The sequence below is a fragment of the Brachionichthys hirsutus genome, chromosome 2 (genome assembly GCF_040956055.1).
Source record: "Brachionichthys hirsutus isolate HB-005 chromosome 2, CSIRO-AGI_Bhir_v1, whole genome shotgun sequence".
Classification (NCBI taxonomy): domain Eukaryota; kingdom Metazoa; phylum Chordata; class Actinopteri; order Lophiiformes; family Brachionichthyidae; genus Brachionichthys; species Brachionichthys hirsutus.
This window is the reverse complement of record NC_090898.1, coordinates 8,951,065-8,968,791: the sequence shown is the minus strand read 5'-3', so window position 1 is coordinate 8,968,791 and position 17,727 is coordinate 8,951,065. Positions and strand designations below refer to the sequence as shown.

Sequence of the window (17,727 nt, the reverse complement as noted above, 5' to 3'; positions counted from 1 at the left end):
GGTGGAACGCCTGAGAGCTTACTGTGCTGTTACCAACCGGCATTATTTAGTTCCCTCAGTTGAGAGAGGCTTGTCAGGATTGCTCCTGCTCAGGTAAGACTCTTTATCTTGGATGCAAATCAACATTTCTTCTATTTAATTTCTAAACAGTATGATTCCCCTAAAAAACCCGGTTTGTCAGTTTAGGTCAAATGGATAAGGTTTTTTTTCTGCTTCTTGGGGAGCTTTATCGTTAAGTTAACAATCCTTTCATCAGTTGAGTTATTGTTGGCCATAGACGCAGCCCTCAGGACAATTACTGTCTCACTGCTCAGGCAAGCAAGTATGTGTTTGTGCTTGTCAAAGCCCAGAGTGAAACATGTAGACTTACCAACAGCTGAAAAGTAAGGAAGGTTAACACTAGCTTTAATACATATAAGGGGAATAAGAGGAGGTGGTGATTCACTGCTGATTACACAGAGAAGGAATGACAGGGCTGATCGGGAAAGGATGACATGGGTTGGATCTTTGAGTTTACTTTATATGGCAGACTCTTGCTCACTGGGTTGGTTAGGAAATGCCTCCACTGCTGATGAGTGATGAGTGAAAAAAAAAAAAAGCAGAAGGACAGACAAATGTGTACAAGACTTGTGATCCTGGAAGAAAAAAACTGCGGCACTCTTCCCCTTTCTGGAGTGCACCAGATGTTGTTTTTTCTGTCAGTGGTTGAATTGTCAGTTCTCAATATGTCAGACGTCTGGCATTTTATCACCTGTTCAAATGACAGTGGTTTACATTCTGAGATGAGTCAGTTGTGTTTTATTTTTTCTAAACTCTATAGAGAACAAGACAAATGGTAAAGTACTGCAGTCCTACAACTTGAAAATCAAATGGATTCTCGGTCTAGAAATACTAATAAAAGCAGCTGGATTAGCTGTTTTATTCTTAAAATTACATGATGACAGTATTATTTGACTTCAGTGTCATCGATAAAACCACCTGCACTCTTCAAAGTGCCTCAAATTGAGTTGTGGTTCAACTTGGCCACAAGGCCTAAAACTTGTGGTTCAACTTGTTGAACCACAAGGCGTTTTTGTGCACCTCATGCAATCCTGCAGCCGGACCGGTGCAGCGGGCAGCTCGTACTGACTGGTTAAATGTCGTCCAGAACAGGGGGGGGGGCATTTGTTACACTAAATGGCGGGAGGAAGTTGGAAAAGAGCCGTGAAGGGGAGTGCTCTTGTACCGGATTGAGCAGTCATGGGTGCAGCACAGGGAATAAGCCTTGACTTGTTTTCACCATACTTTGTCAGGATAATATTAGAATAGCTTGCATGCAAATGAAACGGCCGAATATTCTACGAGAAAGTTCAGAGGAACCAGCGGATATTTCATAATGCACTGTACATGATTGTTGGGATTTGTTCTTTTTACTTTTTTTTTCAGAATTCATTCTATTTGGAGCAGAAATGATTTCTTCTTCTATGAAGCAATGGAGAGAGCGGGTTGGTTCGGTGGACTACGACACGCAAATCAAGGGTAGAATGAGTTTTATTCACACCATTCTATAACCCCCCCCCCCCCCCCCATTAGAACACAGAATTAGTCATTGTGTGTTTCTCCCCTCTTCTTGTCGTCCTTATCAGAGGTTCGCTGCCAACTTGTGGACCAGCTGAAAGTGTTGGATTTACAGCTTGAGCAGAAGAGCCAACAGCTGCAGGACCTGACGGACTACCTGCGGCGGCGGGGCGAGATTGAAAATGACTACGCTCGCTCTCTTGAAAAACTTGCTGAACGGTTCACCTCCAGAATCAAGAGGTAAAGGCAGCTCTGAAGTTTGAGGATGCTGTACTGAACCACTCCTGTTTGTATTTGACACATTACATGTAAATTCAGGAAAGAGCCCAGCAGTAACACGGTGACCTGCGTCTGGACGGCTCTGCTGTCCCAGACCCGCCAAGAAAGTAGGGACCACAGTGGACTAAGTGAGAGTTGCAGCAGTTTCCTTATCCAGCCCCTCACACACTGCCTGGAGTACACACAACGCCTTGCTAAGAAGGTAAGTGCGAGTACTGGCACCTTCCGAGGACTAGCACGGTTTTCCACTATAGGCAAGTCTGCACCTGCGTCGTGCAGGTTTCTCGAAGCCCTTGGTTTCTGTCTCCAACTTTTGCCCCCGTATTTCTACTAAACTCTTGACATTAAGAAGCGTTTTTTGCATTTTGCTTTGGGACTTTTGTGTTCTGCCATTTTACCTTGTATTTTGTCATTGGATCCAGAGTAAGGACATCTGTGTTCAGCTACAGGATGGGCTACTGAAGGTTACCACGGAGATGCAGATGGTGAGGGAGAAGCCAACCACTCCAATGTGTTCTTTGTTTACTAAACAAAGAAAAGCATGGTTTTGTGTGTGTGTGTGTGTGTGTGTGTGTGTGTGTGTGTATGTCTGCAGGCATGGCGGACGTACTGCCAGTACCACTCTGATTTTGTGTGTGCTGAGGGGAAGCTGAAGGAGGCAGAGAAACAGGAAGAAAAGCAGAAGCAGGGCGCCACGAAGAAACTGGAGCGGTTAATAGAGAAAGTAAATGAATACCCTTTTACCTCCATAATTTAACCAAGGTGCATTTGTCAATTTAGTCTCTCATTTAAGAATATATGTTTGCACCATAGAGACAGATTAAGGTCCAAGACATCTTCTTCAAACTCAGCAAGGCCCGGAACGACTACCTCCTAAACTTGGCTGCTGTCAGTGCCTCAATGAATAAGTACTACGTCCAAGACATTTCTTCTCTCATGGATGTGAGTGCCTCCTTTATATCTGTGTTTCTGTTTTCTTTTCCATTGAATAATGGTGACCCCCCCCCCCTCCCCCACCTCTGGGACTATCCATATTAGGATAATCAAGAACCCTCTAAAACTTAAAACATTTTGGTATTGGACCTAAAGCACCGGAAACTTCAAAATATCTTGTTTAATGACGTCTTCATGATCTGCATTTCCCTTTCCCTTTCCTTCCTCAGTGTGCAGATGCCGGGTACCATCTCTCTTTGTCTCAGGTTATCCAAGCCTACCTGACCAGTCGGTGGCAGAGCCAGCAGAACCTCAGCATGGGTCTGCAGCAGCTCCAGAAGACGCTGTCCAAAATAGACCAGAGCCAAGATAGGGACTCCCTCATGCAGGACCACCATAACACCTTCTGCATGCCTTTTAACTTCACCTATCAGCCCCATGATGGAGACCAGGTGTGCACGCGCGCGTGTGTGTGTGTGCGCGTATGTGTGTTGCATCACATTTAGACCTTCTTGTATCTGATAGGTTGCTGAGGTCAGTGCAGAGTGTGAGATGAGATGTGAGCTCGAGACCAGATTCAAACAGATCCAAGCCAGACTGGAAACAGTCAACCAGGAAGCAGAAGAGGTAGAGTATGTTACATTGTGCACATACGGGCCTAAGATTATTTCATCGCACCTTTTATTCATGTGTTTTTGACCATATTTAAAGTCCGGTCAGAACTGAACATCCAAATCAAATTCACATCTTTTATTTGTCCTGAAATTGTCATTCTGCCCTTCAAAAGATGTCTAAAATGCACACACAATCGAAATTTCATGAGCAGTACACTTTGGAGCCATGTTCATTACAGTCTTCATCGTAATCTTTAATATTTATGTGAATGGCCTGACTAAAATTAAAGGTTGTAATGCTGGGGCATTGGGTGCATCTTTGCTTCCTATTCAGGGAAGTAAGAACATGTCATCAGCCCACGCTCTCCTGCTGGACAGTATCTGTGACGATGATCTAGACGCCAGCAGTGATCAGGAGGGCAGCACGGAGAACCTGACAGCAAGGCCCAGTGTGGCCCAACGCAGGGCCAGTCTGCAGGAGTTAGAAACCCTCTATATCGTTGTGAGTCTTTTATTTTATTTTATGGCCAGCTTGGCAATAACCAGGTTTTAAGCAGACATTTGCCGATCATTGTTACTTAGGCAGGATTCTAGGATTTTTGTTTTTAACCCTAACTTGAGAATCATGTTGGATTTGTTACAGAGGGTGAAAGAGTACCTTGTAAATGGATCCCTAGCTTGTAAACTGCAAGCCAAACACGACCTTCTTAAAGTGGCTGTGGATAAAGGTTTCACTTCCACATTTCTCTCAAAAACACAAAACGAGTGGCAACAATGTAACTTGCGCCGCTCTGGCTGGTTTTCATTTAATCTGATACATTTTCTTCCCCCTCCCCCATAGCTGATGCATCAAAGGGTCAGTTGAGGTAAGAAGTATAAAATGTTCCCACTAATAACACTTGTGCCTTGTTTAATTTACAAAGGCTATGTCTATTTTCTCATTATGGTATCTACTCCACAGGCGGTATGAAAAGTCTACGGCTTTCAGGAAGATTCCCACAAGTGCAAATTTAACACACAACCACAAATTGTTCAGTGGAGACATGCTGTCCTTCATAGAGGTACCATAGCTGCTACCATGATTGCACCGTCTCACTCACTTTCACCCTTGTTATAAATCAACCTACCTACAGGAATACTGCATCTGGCTTGTCTGTGAAATTCGTCTCTTGCTTTTCATTCAGGCATCGGGACAACAGATTCCAATTGTTGTACAAAGTTGCATTTGCTTTATTAACCTCAACGGTGAGTATTCTGATGAGGCTATAATTTACATCTTATGGCTTAAATAGTGTTAGGGGGTAGGTTAAATACGTCTATCAGTCAGTCAAACACATGCGTATATATATATTTAATATCTCTAAACAGGTCTCCACCATGAAGGGATATTTCGTGTGCCTGGGTCTCAGATGGAGATTAACAACCTAAGGGATGCATTTGAGAGAGGTATAGTCCTGTCTGTCTGGGTATAATCCCTATGCCTCCGTACGCAGTGGCTCCTCTTCACTGTGTGTATGGCAATAATAATACGAGGCTGTGGGCTTCTTCTGTAGGAGAGGATCCGCTAGCTGAGCAGAGCTATGAGCTGGACTCTGTCGCAGGAGTGTTGAAGCTCTACTTCAGATGTCTGGAGAATCCCCTCTTCCCCATCGAAAGTGCATGTCGCCTCCTGGAGCATGCCCGTAGGTTTATGTCAATGCTGAAATGTGTGTGTGTGTGGCTTAGAGTGTTCTGCTGCAGCTCATCTATCTGTCATCACGTTTTCTCAGAAATCAAGAACAAGGCAGAGAGAGAGGCTCATCTCAAATTGGTTATCTCTTCCTACCCCAAGCCAGTCATCATTGTCATGAGATACCTCTTTGCATTTCTTCATCAGTGAGTACTTTAACTCATCAATATTCAGGATGTGCATCTGTAAAAAAAAAAAAAAAACAGCTAATGATGATACGCAAGAAAACAAAATGTTTATTTCTCAGAAGGCCGGAACAAATGTGTTTTGAAGGAAGCTGATTTTTAAAAAGAGATCTAAAATATTTATTTTGTTGAGCTAAACGATGTGCCTCTGTGTTGTATGAGGAAGCGTGCAGCGTCACTGAGCTTTGTTTTAGGATGTGCCTGAATAGTTTAACAGCCTCTGTTCTTTTACAATCCTTTGTCTCTCTGCCTCCAGTGTGTCTCAGTACAGCGACGAGAACATGATGCAACCTTACAACTTGGCTGTGTGTTTTGGCCCCAGCCTGATAAGAGGATCTAAAGATGATGATAATGCCGTTTCCCTGCAGGCTCAGATCAACGACTTGGTGAAGAGCTTCATCCTGCATCATGAAAGCATCTTCCCCAGCCAGAGTGAATTAAGAGGTCCGGTGTATGAGAAATGCATGACACTTGAGCATGGTGATTGGTAAGACACATGCTGCTCCTTAAACACACACACACACACACACACACAGCTTGGATGCATGAATGGTGTTATGATTATCAGTCTTCTCCACAGTGAGCCTGTCACTGAAGGCGACGCAGAAACGCAGCGCAACCATTGCCAAGATGGTAAGTCCAATGTGCTCTGCTGTCTGTCACTCTGAATAAAGTTATGCAGGTTTTTTTTCACAATGAGATGTGTTTACACTACAGAGTCGGAAACTGGTTCCTCATCTGTCGTCAGCGCCATCTCTTCTACGTCACCAACGCAGAAAAGAACATTTTCTGTGGTAAAAAGGGGCGAGTCGTTTGACAAGAGTAGGTTGGGAGCTGGACCAGCAGGGGGCAGCATTGCTTCAGGTGGAAAGGTGGTGCTCCACATTCCCTTTGGGCCACAGCGCAAGCCTCGGCGGGTCCTTTCACCTGGCAATGCGCGCAGAGAGTGAGTATTGCATGCACAAAGACAAATACTTTCTTATTATTCATTTATTAATTAATCATCTTTATGCATATAGATCTCAGGACCAATCATCTGCTGAGGATATTTCAGTTCAAGTAGACAAGGTTTGTGCTTTGTGTCTCTCTCTCACTTTTTCTCCTGCAAAATAAAAGCATGTCTCTTCTTAAAGGACAGCTCCCAGACACTTACCGGTATATGAAATATCTGTGATGGTCTTTGTTCAAAACGGCAAACAGATGCTGCAGGACAGCGTCCCTCTTTTTGGGTTAGTGATGACCCGAAACCACCAAAATAGTAGAAACGTGGGAAAAGTGATTTCTTTTCATAATGTCCTCTTTAAGGAGGACATATTGTAAACGATATATTTTCCCTGTACTAATACTTGCATGTTGTTTTCATTAACACAACTGATATTTATTTGTTTGACTGCTAAACTAAACACTAAAGACTGCATCCAAGTATTCTGCTGCAGGTTCTACGAGTTCCAGGAGCTCTCCTTATTTACAAAAGTCAAACTAGTCTGCGTGCCGTTGGTAATATGTTGCGTTTTTAACAAAATGTTGTTGGTTTTCAGCCTTGATATTCTAGTAGTTTTTTTTCTGGAGGATAAGAGCTAATCCAGATTAGAGTGGAGTCAAGCATTTCTCACCGCGCAGACCAAAAGATGAATTACTTCAAGATGGTCCGTCAAGTTTTAGATAATTCATTCACATGATGATTTGTCATACTTGGAAACCTATCAATTGCCTCTAGGTGCCAAATTGGAGTTATCCATGTCTTTTCTAACAAACATAATCAAAAGCTCTCAAGAGAGAAGGAATGCAGAGAACAAAAATATTTGTCTTGTCTTTAATCCCCATTGGGGTCTGTTCTCATCTCACAGGAGGTCTGTGTCCACATGGATTCTGTCTTCAAGGAGCTCATTTCACGACAGATGGGGAAGGAACCCTCCTTCATGGCTTCCTCTCATTCTGCCAAAGCTTCCCAAAGAAAAGGGAGATGGGATGGAAACAGATGGGGGGGATCCCCGCCTTTATAAGGAGCGGATTCGCTGAACTGAACCGATGGCAGTAACAATGAAAGGGAGATGGAGGCGATACAACTGAGGTGTTGGATGATGTGCTCTTACAATTGTTCTCAACACATCTTTTGAGAGACTGCATGAGATCAGTTACCTTATCTGGGGTTCATTGATTTGGACATCTTATTGTGGGTTGGCTTCCAACACAGAACATTTATTTTACATTTCGTACAGGTAAACCCGGCTGGGACTGCAGGCCTTCAATGTAATATGCGAAATGTGAATTTCTTGAAATGGACAGTGGTTTGTGTCTGCTTGAATGTAATTGTGCACTGGTCTGTAACTTTGTAACTGTTGATATTGAGAGATTCCAGTTGATGCTAAATGTTAACCTACACAGATTATTCATCAAGTCTGTTTACTGATTGCATATCATTTTAGAAAAGAAAACTGTGAATGCTGAAACCAAAACGAATTTGCATATCTCCATTAATTGTTTCTCGGTAGTTTACACTGATTTGCCTGTACATCTAATCTGTGTGGACGAAACTGAATGCCCTTTTTGATAAGAATTAAAATGATTAAAATTCCGATTACAATGGCGTCTATTAGCTGCGTAAAAACATGTGACTCTCATCATTAGCCGGAGCAGCCAGTCACCGGTCGCTCACTAACTCAGTGGGAAATAGCACGGAATGAATTTTTACGTGTTTGTTATTTTCAATTTAGGTTGGATTTCTTTTTGCGCGTGACGTAGATTTCGCTGCGCGAAGACCGTATCAGCTGTGCGTAATTACGCACGAGCGTACCTTAGAGGGAACGTTGGGTGTGACTATAATTAGATTAATCACTTCGTGAAAATGGTATTTACCTAAAGTGCCAAGATGGGCTTTTAAGGCCACTGTGTGTGTGTGTGTGTGTGTGTGTGTGTGTGTGTGTGTGTGTGTGTGTGTGTGTGTGTGTGTGTGTGTGTGTGTGTGTGTGTGTGTGTGTGTGTGTGTGTGTGTGTGTGTGTGTGTGTGTGTGTGTGTGTGTGTACACACTAAGCACAGTTCGATTCGGAATCAGTTTCCATTGAGATGACGTGTCGACGGGGGCGACCTCCCAGCATGCACCGCGGTGAAACAAACCACGTCATCTCGCGCAGCCGCAGATGACGCCGGAGCTGTGCGCTGATGTGGATTTCTTTCTTTCTGCCTGTCAGTGTGAGGAGGAGCGCGGTTCAGCAGCTCGGACGCAGAGACTCGAACAAATAAAGCCGACAACCTTCTGAGACTCCACGATGATCCGGATCGCTGCCTTCGTCGCGCTGCTGGTGGTTGTTTGCTCGGGTAAGTGTAGCAGTAGAGAAGAGCTTGGGCTAGTTAGCCTGTCGTGCTAACCGGCCCTGCAGGTGACTGAGTCGTCCGTGTTTCCGTGGACCCGTCCTCTGTAGAGAGCTGCACCGACCCGGTGATCACGCCCTCGGCCTACACGACCTCTGACGCCGTCATCTCCTCCGAGTCCGTCTTCATCGTGGAGCTCAGCCTGACCTGTGCGAATGGAGCGCAGGTAACATGCCGCCGTCACGCGTTAGGCACAATAATACTAGAGATTGGCTTCATGTTATTGATCATCCTTCCTCCAGAGTGTGACTCTGTATGCGGATGTCAATGGAAGACAATTCCCTGTGACCAGAGGCCAGGATGTTGGCAAATATCAGGTATGAAGATGATGATGATGAAGATGATATTCATACAATTGATACATGCACCTTTTATCTACTAGTTCACACAATATAGTACCTCTAAAGAGGGCTGATCATTTATTAAATCATCAATTAATCAGCATTGCCCTTCTTGCCTTAGGTTTCCTGGAGTCTTCCTCACAAGGAGGCGAGCTCAGGAACATATCGGGTCAAGTTCTTTGATGAGGAGTCCTATAGTGCTCTGCGCAAGGTTAGTGTTTGAATCATAATTTACTGCATGTGCGCTCAACTTCTTTTGCAATTGATAATATTTGCATTGATTATTTTTCGTATCTCCTTTGATCCAGGCCCAGAGAAACAACGAAGACGTAAATGCCATTGAGCCTCTGTTCTCTGTCGACGTCGACCACAGGGTGAGTCATTTTTACTGTGCAACTCTTGCCTTGTACAGTTGAGCAAACTAACACTGAATGACATTACCGCCAATGAGAGAGTTGCTTTTTTGAAATGATGAACCAACAGTGATCGATCGCTCCAGTTCCTCGCTGCTGTGCAAAGCTTTATAACATCTTTGAGCTCATTACTTGTATTTTACAATAACTTTGGGTGTTTTGCTTCCTTAAACCTTCAACAGACGCCAGTCGTTACTGAAGAGCTTCTAAAACGGCGTGTGACCTATTCCTTACCAAACAGGCAGCAAACAATGGGTCGTATTCAACAGATACAAAACAAAACAAAAAAACTGAGGAAGAAGAGGTTGGGCAGAGGCTTTTTTTCAATAGGCAGGCAGAAACACAACACCCAGTGAATTTTGGTGTTGATCCAAAATTTGTGATGGATTTTCAGCTCTTCTGTAATTCTAAACTGGATACAACTGTGGGATTTTTGTGGGATTTTGTGTGCTCCACTTCGTCTGCCTATTATGATGAACCCTAAACCTAAGCCTCTTGGATGAGAGGTGGAACGAGTTTAATCAAACTTAAATGAGTCCAGTTGATTCTTCGCTTTTGGCTCTTTGTGATTTATTCTGATTTTTGTCTTCCTGTTTAAATCTTTGCGCAGGGTGCATGGAGTGGTCCGTGGGTGTCTACTGAAGTGGTGGCCGGCCTCATCGGGATCCTGGTCTACTACATGGCCTTCAGCGCCAAGAGCACCATCCAAGCCTAAACGGATCCATCATCACTCTGTAACCACTGGATTGATAAAGACTGAATTCGGTGGTGTTTGAACGATGATCCAACCAAAGTCAAAAGGTGTCGGCCACGTAATCTGCTTTGGGACGAGGAGCTGGAGGAGCAGTCTTTGTAGTTTTTATTCAGACTGTGTCTGTATGCCGTCAGTCTTATCGTTTGGCACAATAATTGCATTATGATTTTGTCTGTGGAATAATGTAATTTTTTAAAATAATAAACAAAACAAAACTGCATTCAGTCGTGCTTGGGAGACGTGTTGCGCTTAGAGGAGCTAATCTTTCTACCTTTCTAGCGAGGTTTGCACAGATGTATTCAGTTCCAGCAGAGCGAGTTTAATAACTCAGGTCATGACAATCATTTGTTGCTCCTTTCCGTAGAGCAATAACTTCTAACGTTAATATAATTATTATTTCACACCTTAAAACATACTCTAACTAATTTATACTAGTTAAACATGACTATACATGAATACTGCTTTCATCCTGAGGGTTGCAGCAGAACTCCGAGTGGAAGTTGGGGCTATTTTTGCCTGCAGAGCGGAGGCATCGCTGACGCACTGGCATTTCTAGATAGTGGAGGAGAAACACAGCTGCACTCTGTAGCAGCTGATTTCTCTCAATGTGCAGCAACATCAAGTGTGCAATTTGTGTAAAAGCCACGTTGTGTTGCTGGACTGACTCGCTGCGGTGCAGTGCTACAGGTTGAACACGCCGTGGCAGCTTTGTGCTGCTATTTAAAGCTGGCCAGACTGAGCTTTAAGCCTTACGTTACATCATAGTCGGTTTAAACGGGGGGTTTCACTGGTTCAGAGTCAGCTGCTGCCAAAGTAATGTAAAGTAGTATTGAACTCACTATGCTGTTTTACACCCACTTCATTCTAGGTTGTCACATTTATAGGACAATCTTGTGTTTATGTGATGCAGAATATTGTTTGCCAGAGACATTTAAATGCAACATGTCTTTTTTGTAGTTGCAGAAACTGAACTGAGTGCAGCGACTGCAATTTCTCAGTGACTCCTGGGAGACTAATGTAAACTTTATATAGGAGTAACACGATCCACACGCGTGAAACATGCACAGTGTGCAGACTGGCCTCTCCTGGGTTTCTATCGCTCCTTAGTCAGCACAAACATGTTTTCATGCTATAAGCACACCGTCATGCATCTTTCGTCCTTGTCCTTGTCTCTTTCGTAAAAGACAAAAGAAACAGTCTCAATGTTGGTAATTCAAAGGCTATATGAGGGGAGTGGGCTATGCTGTGGGCAGTGTGTGTGTGTGTGTGTGGGGGGTCTAGGTGGAATGAACCGAAAGGCAAGAAGAGCCACCAAATTGATGCTAACATAAGACTTGTCCTATTTGTTTGTGTGGATGGAATTATTTAAAGTGCAGAACTCCAGCCTGTAAATCTGAGCAGATAAGTGCAGATGTTGGATGTAATATTTTAGATTTGTGCTGTCATAGTAAAAGCACTCACCAAGTGTCACGGTTGATTCTTCCAAAGGGGAAATGTTTATGGATAATTCTATCCTGCATTAGACTCTAATCTAAAAGCAGTCATCCATGCAAACCAATAAAGAAAATCACATTTATTTCTTGGATTGCACTACATTGTTTGAGAAGTATACAAAGCTAATTTTTTAAAGAAAAATAATTTACTCTGACTGAATGGATGTTCATGTGCATTTCTAGCATTCTATTGATGTATTTTTTTGTAATGAGTAATTTAAAGGAACTATGAACACCTATCTTGTTGTCCGTTCGGCTCCGGGAATAATTCATAAATGGGATATTAATCTACCTTTTGCAAGCAAACAAATAACCTCGCACCCTGATCATGAAGGAAAATACCAGCCAGTGGTTTATTGTCAACTACAGCGATGAGCCATGTCCGGTAGTCATCCTGGAACACAAAAGAGGCTGGATGAGGAAAGAGAAACTACCTTTAAGTGAAAGATCGACTCAGCTAGAAAAGAAAATGTGGGATTGCTAAAATAATCGTGAGATCAGACTCTGAAAACTGACTCTGCCTGGTGTTTTACTTGGTTGTGCAGTACATTCGTGTTTGAAGTTTAGAACTGTGTGTGTGTGTGTGTGTGTGTGTGTGAGAAAGAGAAAGAAAAACAGTGAGTTTGTGTTTAATGGAGGTGGGGAGTTGCTTAGGAATTTTAAAATAAATAAATGGATAGTTTTGGGGCAGAAAGGTGGACGACTAATGTGGATGATGTCCAGCAAAGTGCCACGAGGATTCCATCCATCGGGCAAGCACTCTAACCACTGCGCCATCTGCACCAAAACGAACTTGAATAAGAGCGTGGCGGTCGGGTTTGGTTGGAGCCTGGCGGCGGGAGATACTGAGCGCTAACAATGGCAGGTGTCTCATGTTTAATTAATTGCTCCCTGCCTCTCCGCTGTGTTGGACGTGAGCCTGCTGGAGACCGCAGACGCTTGTTACAGTAAAAAAAAAAACAGGATCAGATTGAATGTTTATTTGTGTTGACTAAAAATAGAATCTGCTGTGGAAATGTCGTCATCGTGGTCACTAAGGGAAACCACGGACAGATAGCAGACTGTTTCATTACACTGGCACCCAACTAATCATCAGTGATACAAACACAGCTGGTTCTGGGCCGAGCACGGAGGTTGAATGAGCTGGCAGCCCGCGTACCGTGAGCAGTCAGAGTGTATCCAGCAACACCTGGGGCATCTGGAGGCCCAGGTGGGGTGGCGGCCTTTTGTCCCAGCCGACATCTGCTGCATCTCCTTTGCTGTCTGGAAGAAGGATGCATGAGAAGTCCCCAGCAGATGCCAGGTAGGTAGATTCCACACCTGTCAGGTGGTTGGTGTGTGTGTGTGTGTGTGTTAGTAGGACTTGATTAGAGCTCAGTGGCAGGAGAGGAAGAAAGTGATCGTGGTTCACGGAATGGTGCCTGTGACATTTAATTGGCACAGGTGTTTTGTGTTGAACTACCTGCCCTCGCTGTCTCTAAATGTCACGAGTCTGGAGACTGGAGACGATTAGTGCCGATAAAAAGCTGGTCAAAGTTCATTTGTGTTAACTGAAAATAACATCTGTTGTGGAAACATCATCACTTTATATTTGAGAGAACCCACAAAGTGGTGGCAGAGGTTTTACTGTTGCTCAAAGGACTGATATCCAGTTTACTAGAGCCTCATGGGTAGTACGGTTAGCGGGAGCAAGTGCAGCATTGCCAGTTTCTCCCTTGTGCCGGTCTCAAGGCTGGATAAATGCAAAGAGTTGTGATAGGAATGACGTCCTGCGTAAATGTTTGCCACAAGAAATGATGCAAATCAATGTAAAAGTAGAAAGTCATACCGGATCGGTCGAGGCCCGATCCACAGGACGCTGCTGGAAATTAGATTTATTATTATTAAACAGAGCCTGTTTGGACGCTTAGTTAGTTAGTTAGTTGGTTATTTATTTATTTCAGGCAATGACAAAAAAAGCAAACAAAACAACTCGTGCCACATTTAAACAAATAAATAATATGTCAATTCTGCCTGAAAGGGAGTGGGAAGAAGAAAACGTATTTAATCCCACCCCTATTTCTCATAATATATAAACATAATAAGCTCCACTGTTACAAACTCCAAATTATATCAAACAACAACTATAGACTTTATGATTTTGAAAAATGCAACTGATAGAAAAAGTTGTGCTTCCAAAGCAAATGTGACGTGACGTCGTGATGCAACTACTGATGATTACCATGACTTGGTTGAATGAGATGCATGCAGACAGTTGCCGTGCGGAAATGAAATTGAATCGTATAGGACACGTGCACATACATGAACGTATGCTGTGAGGCAGAGAAAAGCTGCTGTGACAGCAGTGTGTGAAAGCTCTACTGCAGGTCCAGGCGCTATGGGCTTAGAGGGACTAGTCCCACATGAAGTCAGACTCACTGTCTCTGCAATAAGAATTGTTTTTACTGCTTGTCATTTCTTGTTCTTTTTTTTGGCTGCTTTATTTGCAAAGCAGCACAAGGTCAACAAACTAGAAGCTAATTCAGTACACAGAAAACATTCTGTCTCTCTTCAGGCTGGCTTTGCCTTCTTTTCGATCACATTAACCAGCCGCTTCATATTTCACAGCAAAAGTACCATGGTAGCTTAACCTTTTATTTTATTGTATTTTTTTTTACACATACTGGCCATCACTGGCTTGGAATAAGGAATTGTTGTAAACTGAACAGAAGTAGACACTTCATCGCAAAGCTTTGCTGTTGTTCATAAAAGATCCGGTGAAAGCTTGCGTAATGAGTTACCAGAAAATGGGTTGTAAAACATGCCATCCACAAGGCTTTTTTTTTTTTTTACTATAAGGAAAAAATTGCAGGGTCTAGTTGAGATGTAAACACAACCAGGCTTGATGTAATAAAAACAAGGTGCGCGAGTGTGATTATCCTCCATCCCCTTGGAACTCATAACTATGAGGTGATACTCTGAAGAATTGTAATTGCTGGTAATAAAAAAAAAAAAGAAAAGAAGTGGGGCCAGAAAAAAATCCTGAAACAATTGCAGCAATCTAATTTTCCTAATTAAAGGCACAGGCTGCCTTATAAAGGAAATATTCTTCTTGAAGTATAGGCCGTGCCGTTTTGGCAGATATAGTACTTAAAGAATCAGTCATTTATTTTCTTAACCGCTTAATCCGAAATCAGTGTCGCGGGATCTACTGGAGCCTATCCCAGCAGTCGCAATGCCAATCATAGACAATCGTTCACGTACACTTAAGCGTAGCTAATTTGCCTATACATACAGTATTGCATGTTTTTGGTGGTGGTGGTGATGGTGGGGCGGGATCCGGAGAACCCAGAGAGAAATCACGCAGACATGGGGAGAACATGCAAACTCTTCACAGAAAGGCCCCACGTTGGATTTGAACCTGAAAGAAAGAAAAGAGTGACTTTTAAAAGATTTGGGGCTGTGTTCCAGATGCTTCACTGTCCTCTGCTAACACAGACGCTCTTTATGTCATTTCTGTTTAGGCCAGACAGGGCTCCCAGTGTCTCAAAATGAGCTTCAGCAAACCAGTGATTAGTTAAGCTGTGCAGACACATTGCTCACTGTTGTAAATCTCCAAACTCCTAGTCTGATTTATCCCGCTGACTTTGGTCAAGGATGGAGGGCTCCGTCATTCCTCGGAACCACTGGATGCACTCATGGCTGATTCTAAATTGATTTGAGGAGCCAAGTTCACCTATTTTCCCTGCCCTTGGGGCAGCCACACAAAGGGCTCATTTATTTCCCTTGTACCCATCACAGCCGCAGGTCGGCTCCGCCGTAATGAAGACGTGACCTTGAGTTTAGACGTTAACCTTGCTTCGAGCCTGGAAAAAGAAATAAGCATCAAAATATTCAGCATAAACAATCCCATAATGACACAACACAGGATTACAGCAGGCCGGAGTAACCCGTCCTGCAGGCCATCAACCACATCCTCTGATGAGAGGAGGGTTGACGTATCCTTCAGACAAGGGAGAATTTCTCTCCAGTGATGGCTCTAATTTTAGCGGCTGTTATTCCTTGTGTATTGGACGTTAATTATTTAGCTCTTGTAATGGTCACTAATGGCCGTACAGGCATGATAATGCAATATAAAACAATAGTGCATTTCCTCCCTGATCAATTAGAAAGGCTGGATGAATCTTCAGTCCCTTTTGAGCAGACAAGAATAATCTTCTGACCTCTCAACTTCCTGATGGGGAAGAGGAAAAACCCATGAATACACAAGAGTTTCGGGGGAAGTTTAATTTATTTCCTGATCAAGCAAAATAAGACTCAGAACAATGTTGCTGTCGCCTTTCACTTGGCAGAGAATCAAAGTGGAACAGACTGACGGCGCTGTGCTGAAAGCCCAAACACCCTGCCCGCACGGAGGGAAAGCTGAGGCTTGTGCGGGGTCCCTCATGAAACACCTTGAACGCATCCCGGTATTGTCCTGAGGACACGCAGCCCACCTCTGTCTTATGAACACATAAAGATGTGCTGAATTGGCTTAAAGTGATTGTGCGTTCAAAAATAATCATCATGGGTCATGAGTCTTGTATGAAATGAATAGTTTGAGGACATGCAGTAATCCTGATGTTATTTCCTACCCACACAGAGAATCAGATCTGCTGCATAAGCAATATTTTATGTAATTCTGTTTTTATTTATTTATTCTGTCATGCAGTTTAGGGCCATAATACATTAAACTTTTAATACATTAACAGAATAAAATCTGATATAAAACTGTACATGGCAGTGACCTGGTACAACAATAAATATAAGGATAGTCATGCTGTGACTCTTTGACACAGGTCTCCAAGCATTACGCTTGGTTTGACTGAGTGTTGTAACTTAATACGTTTAAGTTTTCTGATATCTCTTATGTAATAAATCTTTAAATAAACATCCTTATAATTACAAGCTATTTTGTTTCACACGTCCTGTACATATCAGTCTATTGCAACCTCTTGATTCACAGTCTACATTTATCTTGTAAAATGTTTTAACTGCCTTAAATGTGCCTTATATATTTTTTAATAAATATACTTTACAATGCTGATCACTGTACATGGATTACCATTGAATTATTCTTCATTGATTTCCCTCTTGTGTTTATTGTCTATCTTCAGGTTTTCATGAAAGGAAAGGAAAGTTATTTTATCTTTTTTGTCTTCCTTTTCTATTGTACACAAAATAAGGACACGTGTTGGTTGGGGAAACATGGATAGTTCATTTGTATTCTCCTTGGCCCACTCGTCCTGTCTGGGAGCCAGCCGTTATTGCAGTCCCTCATGGGGAGGTGTCTCAACTTTTACTGCAACATCCGTCCATCCTGCGAACAAGTCACTATTGTTCTTTGGAACTGGCCTCCTGTTGCCCGAGTTGAGAATGAAGCATAATCTATAATCCACTTTCTTTGATTGAACAGGGTTCATTCATATAATTATATTTCACAGACAGGCTTTCCTACGCTACTCCCACAGCTGTAACAGCCGTGCACGTAACCCCGTCTGTCCTCAGATGAGCAGCATTCCCACTGTGCGTGACTGCGTGTTTGTGTCTCTCTTCCTGTTCCGCTGCAGGCTGCTCAGTTTTCTCGTTGCCCATAGGATCGACTGCTGCTTTGTACATTAGGCGTGGCGTCAGGTTATTAATGCAGTGATCCTCCATTGCATTCCAGCAGCTCTGCTCTGTCTGAGTGGGGCCAGAGTTTTTCTCATACAAATCAAAGTACAGGGTTCCATTTGATTACAGCTGTGCTGAATATATCTGTCATTTCAAGAACATTTTGCATAGCAGATTCTATCCACCACTGTCACTGTACAGTTACTAAACAGTGCCCTCATAAAATGGTGCTGACATCTTCAATAACAACCTTTATCACAGCTGGGGTGGGCAGGACGTTATTAAAGATAGAGGTTGTTGGAAACATCTGGTAGAGGTCAGCACAACGCCGGAGGTGTCATCGGTGGTAAAGCACCACTGTGAAATTGTGCACCCCGTGCATATCTTTTCAGACATGTCTCTTCGCGTGTCTATGGCATCAATCTCGA

General features: G+C 43.1%; 2 protein-coding genes across 2 annotated transcripts; both read left to right on the top strand.

The window, feature by feature from the left end:
* The first annotated feature begins 77 nt into the window (after positions 1 to 77).
* On the top strand, positions 78 to 7,871 carry LOC137899836 (rho GTPase-activating protein 4-like). Its single transcript, XM_068743882.1, has 22 exons — positions 78 to 93; positions 1,426 to 1,518; positions 1,626 to 1,797; positions 1,876 to 2,038; positions 2,259 to 2,321; positions 2,432 to 2,560; positions 2,650 to 2,778; positions 3,000 to 3,221; positions 3,295 to 3,396; positions 3,718 to 3,885; positions 4,027 to 4,111; positions 4,225 to 4,249; positions 4,345 to 4,444; positions 4,568 to 4,628; positions 4,752 to 4,829; positions 4,937 to 5,065; positions 5,153 to 5,258; positions 5,554 to 5,784; positions 5,878 to 5,930; positions 6,015 to 6,243; positions 6,317 to 6,365; positions 7,145 to 7,871. The coding sequence occupies exons 2-22, from the start codon at positions 1,449 to 1,451 to the stop codon at positions 7,298 to 7,300; spliced, it is 2,520 nt and encodes an 839-aa protein (XP_068599983.1). The 5' UTR covers positions 78 to 93; positions 1,426 to 1,448; the 3' UTR covers positions 7,301 to 7,871.
* Positions 7,872 to 8,444: 573 nt separating this feature from the next.
* Positions 8,445 to 10,395, top strand: ssr4 (signal sequence receptor, delta). Its single transcript, XM_068748923.1, has 6 exons — positions 8,445 to 8,613; positions 8,718 to 8,833; positions 8,910 to 8,984; positions 9,130 to 9,219; positions 9,317 to 9,382; positions 10,032 to 10,395. Exons 1-6 carry the CDS (start codon positions 8,565 to 8,567, stop codon positions 10,134 to 10,136), a joined length of 501 nt encoding a protein of 166 aa, XP_068605024.1. The 5' UTR covers positions 8,445 to 8,564; the 3' UTR covers positions 10,137 to 10,395.
* Positions 10,396 to 17,727: the final 7,332 nt, after the last annotated feature.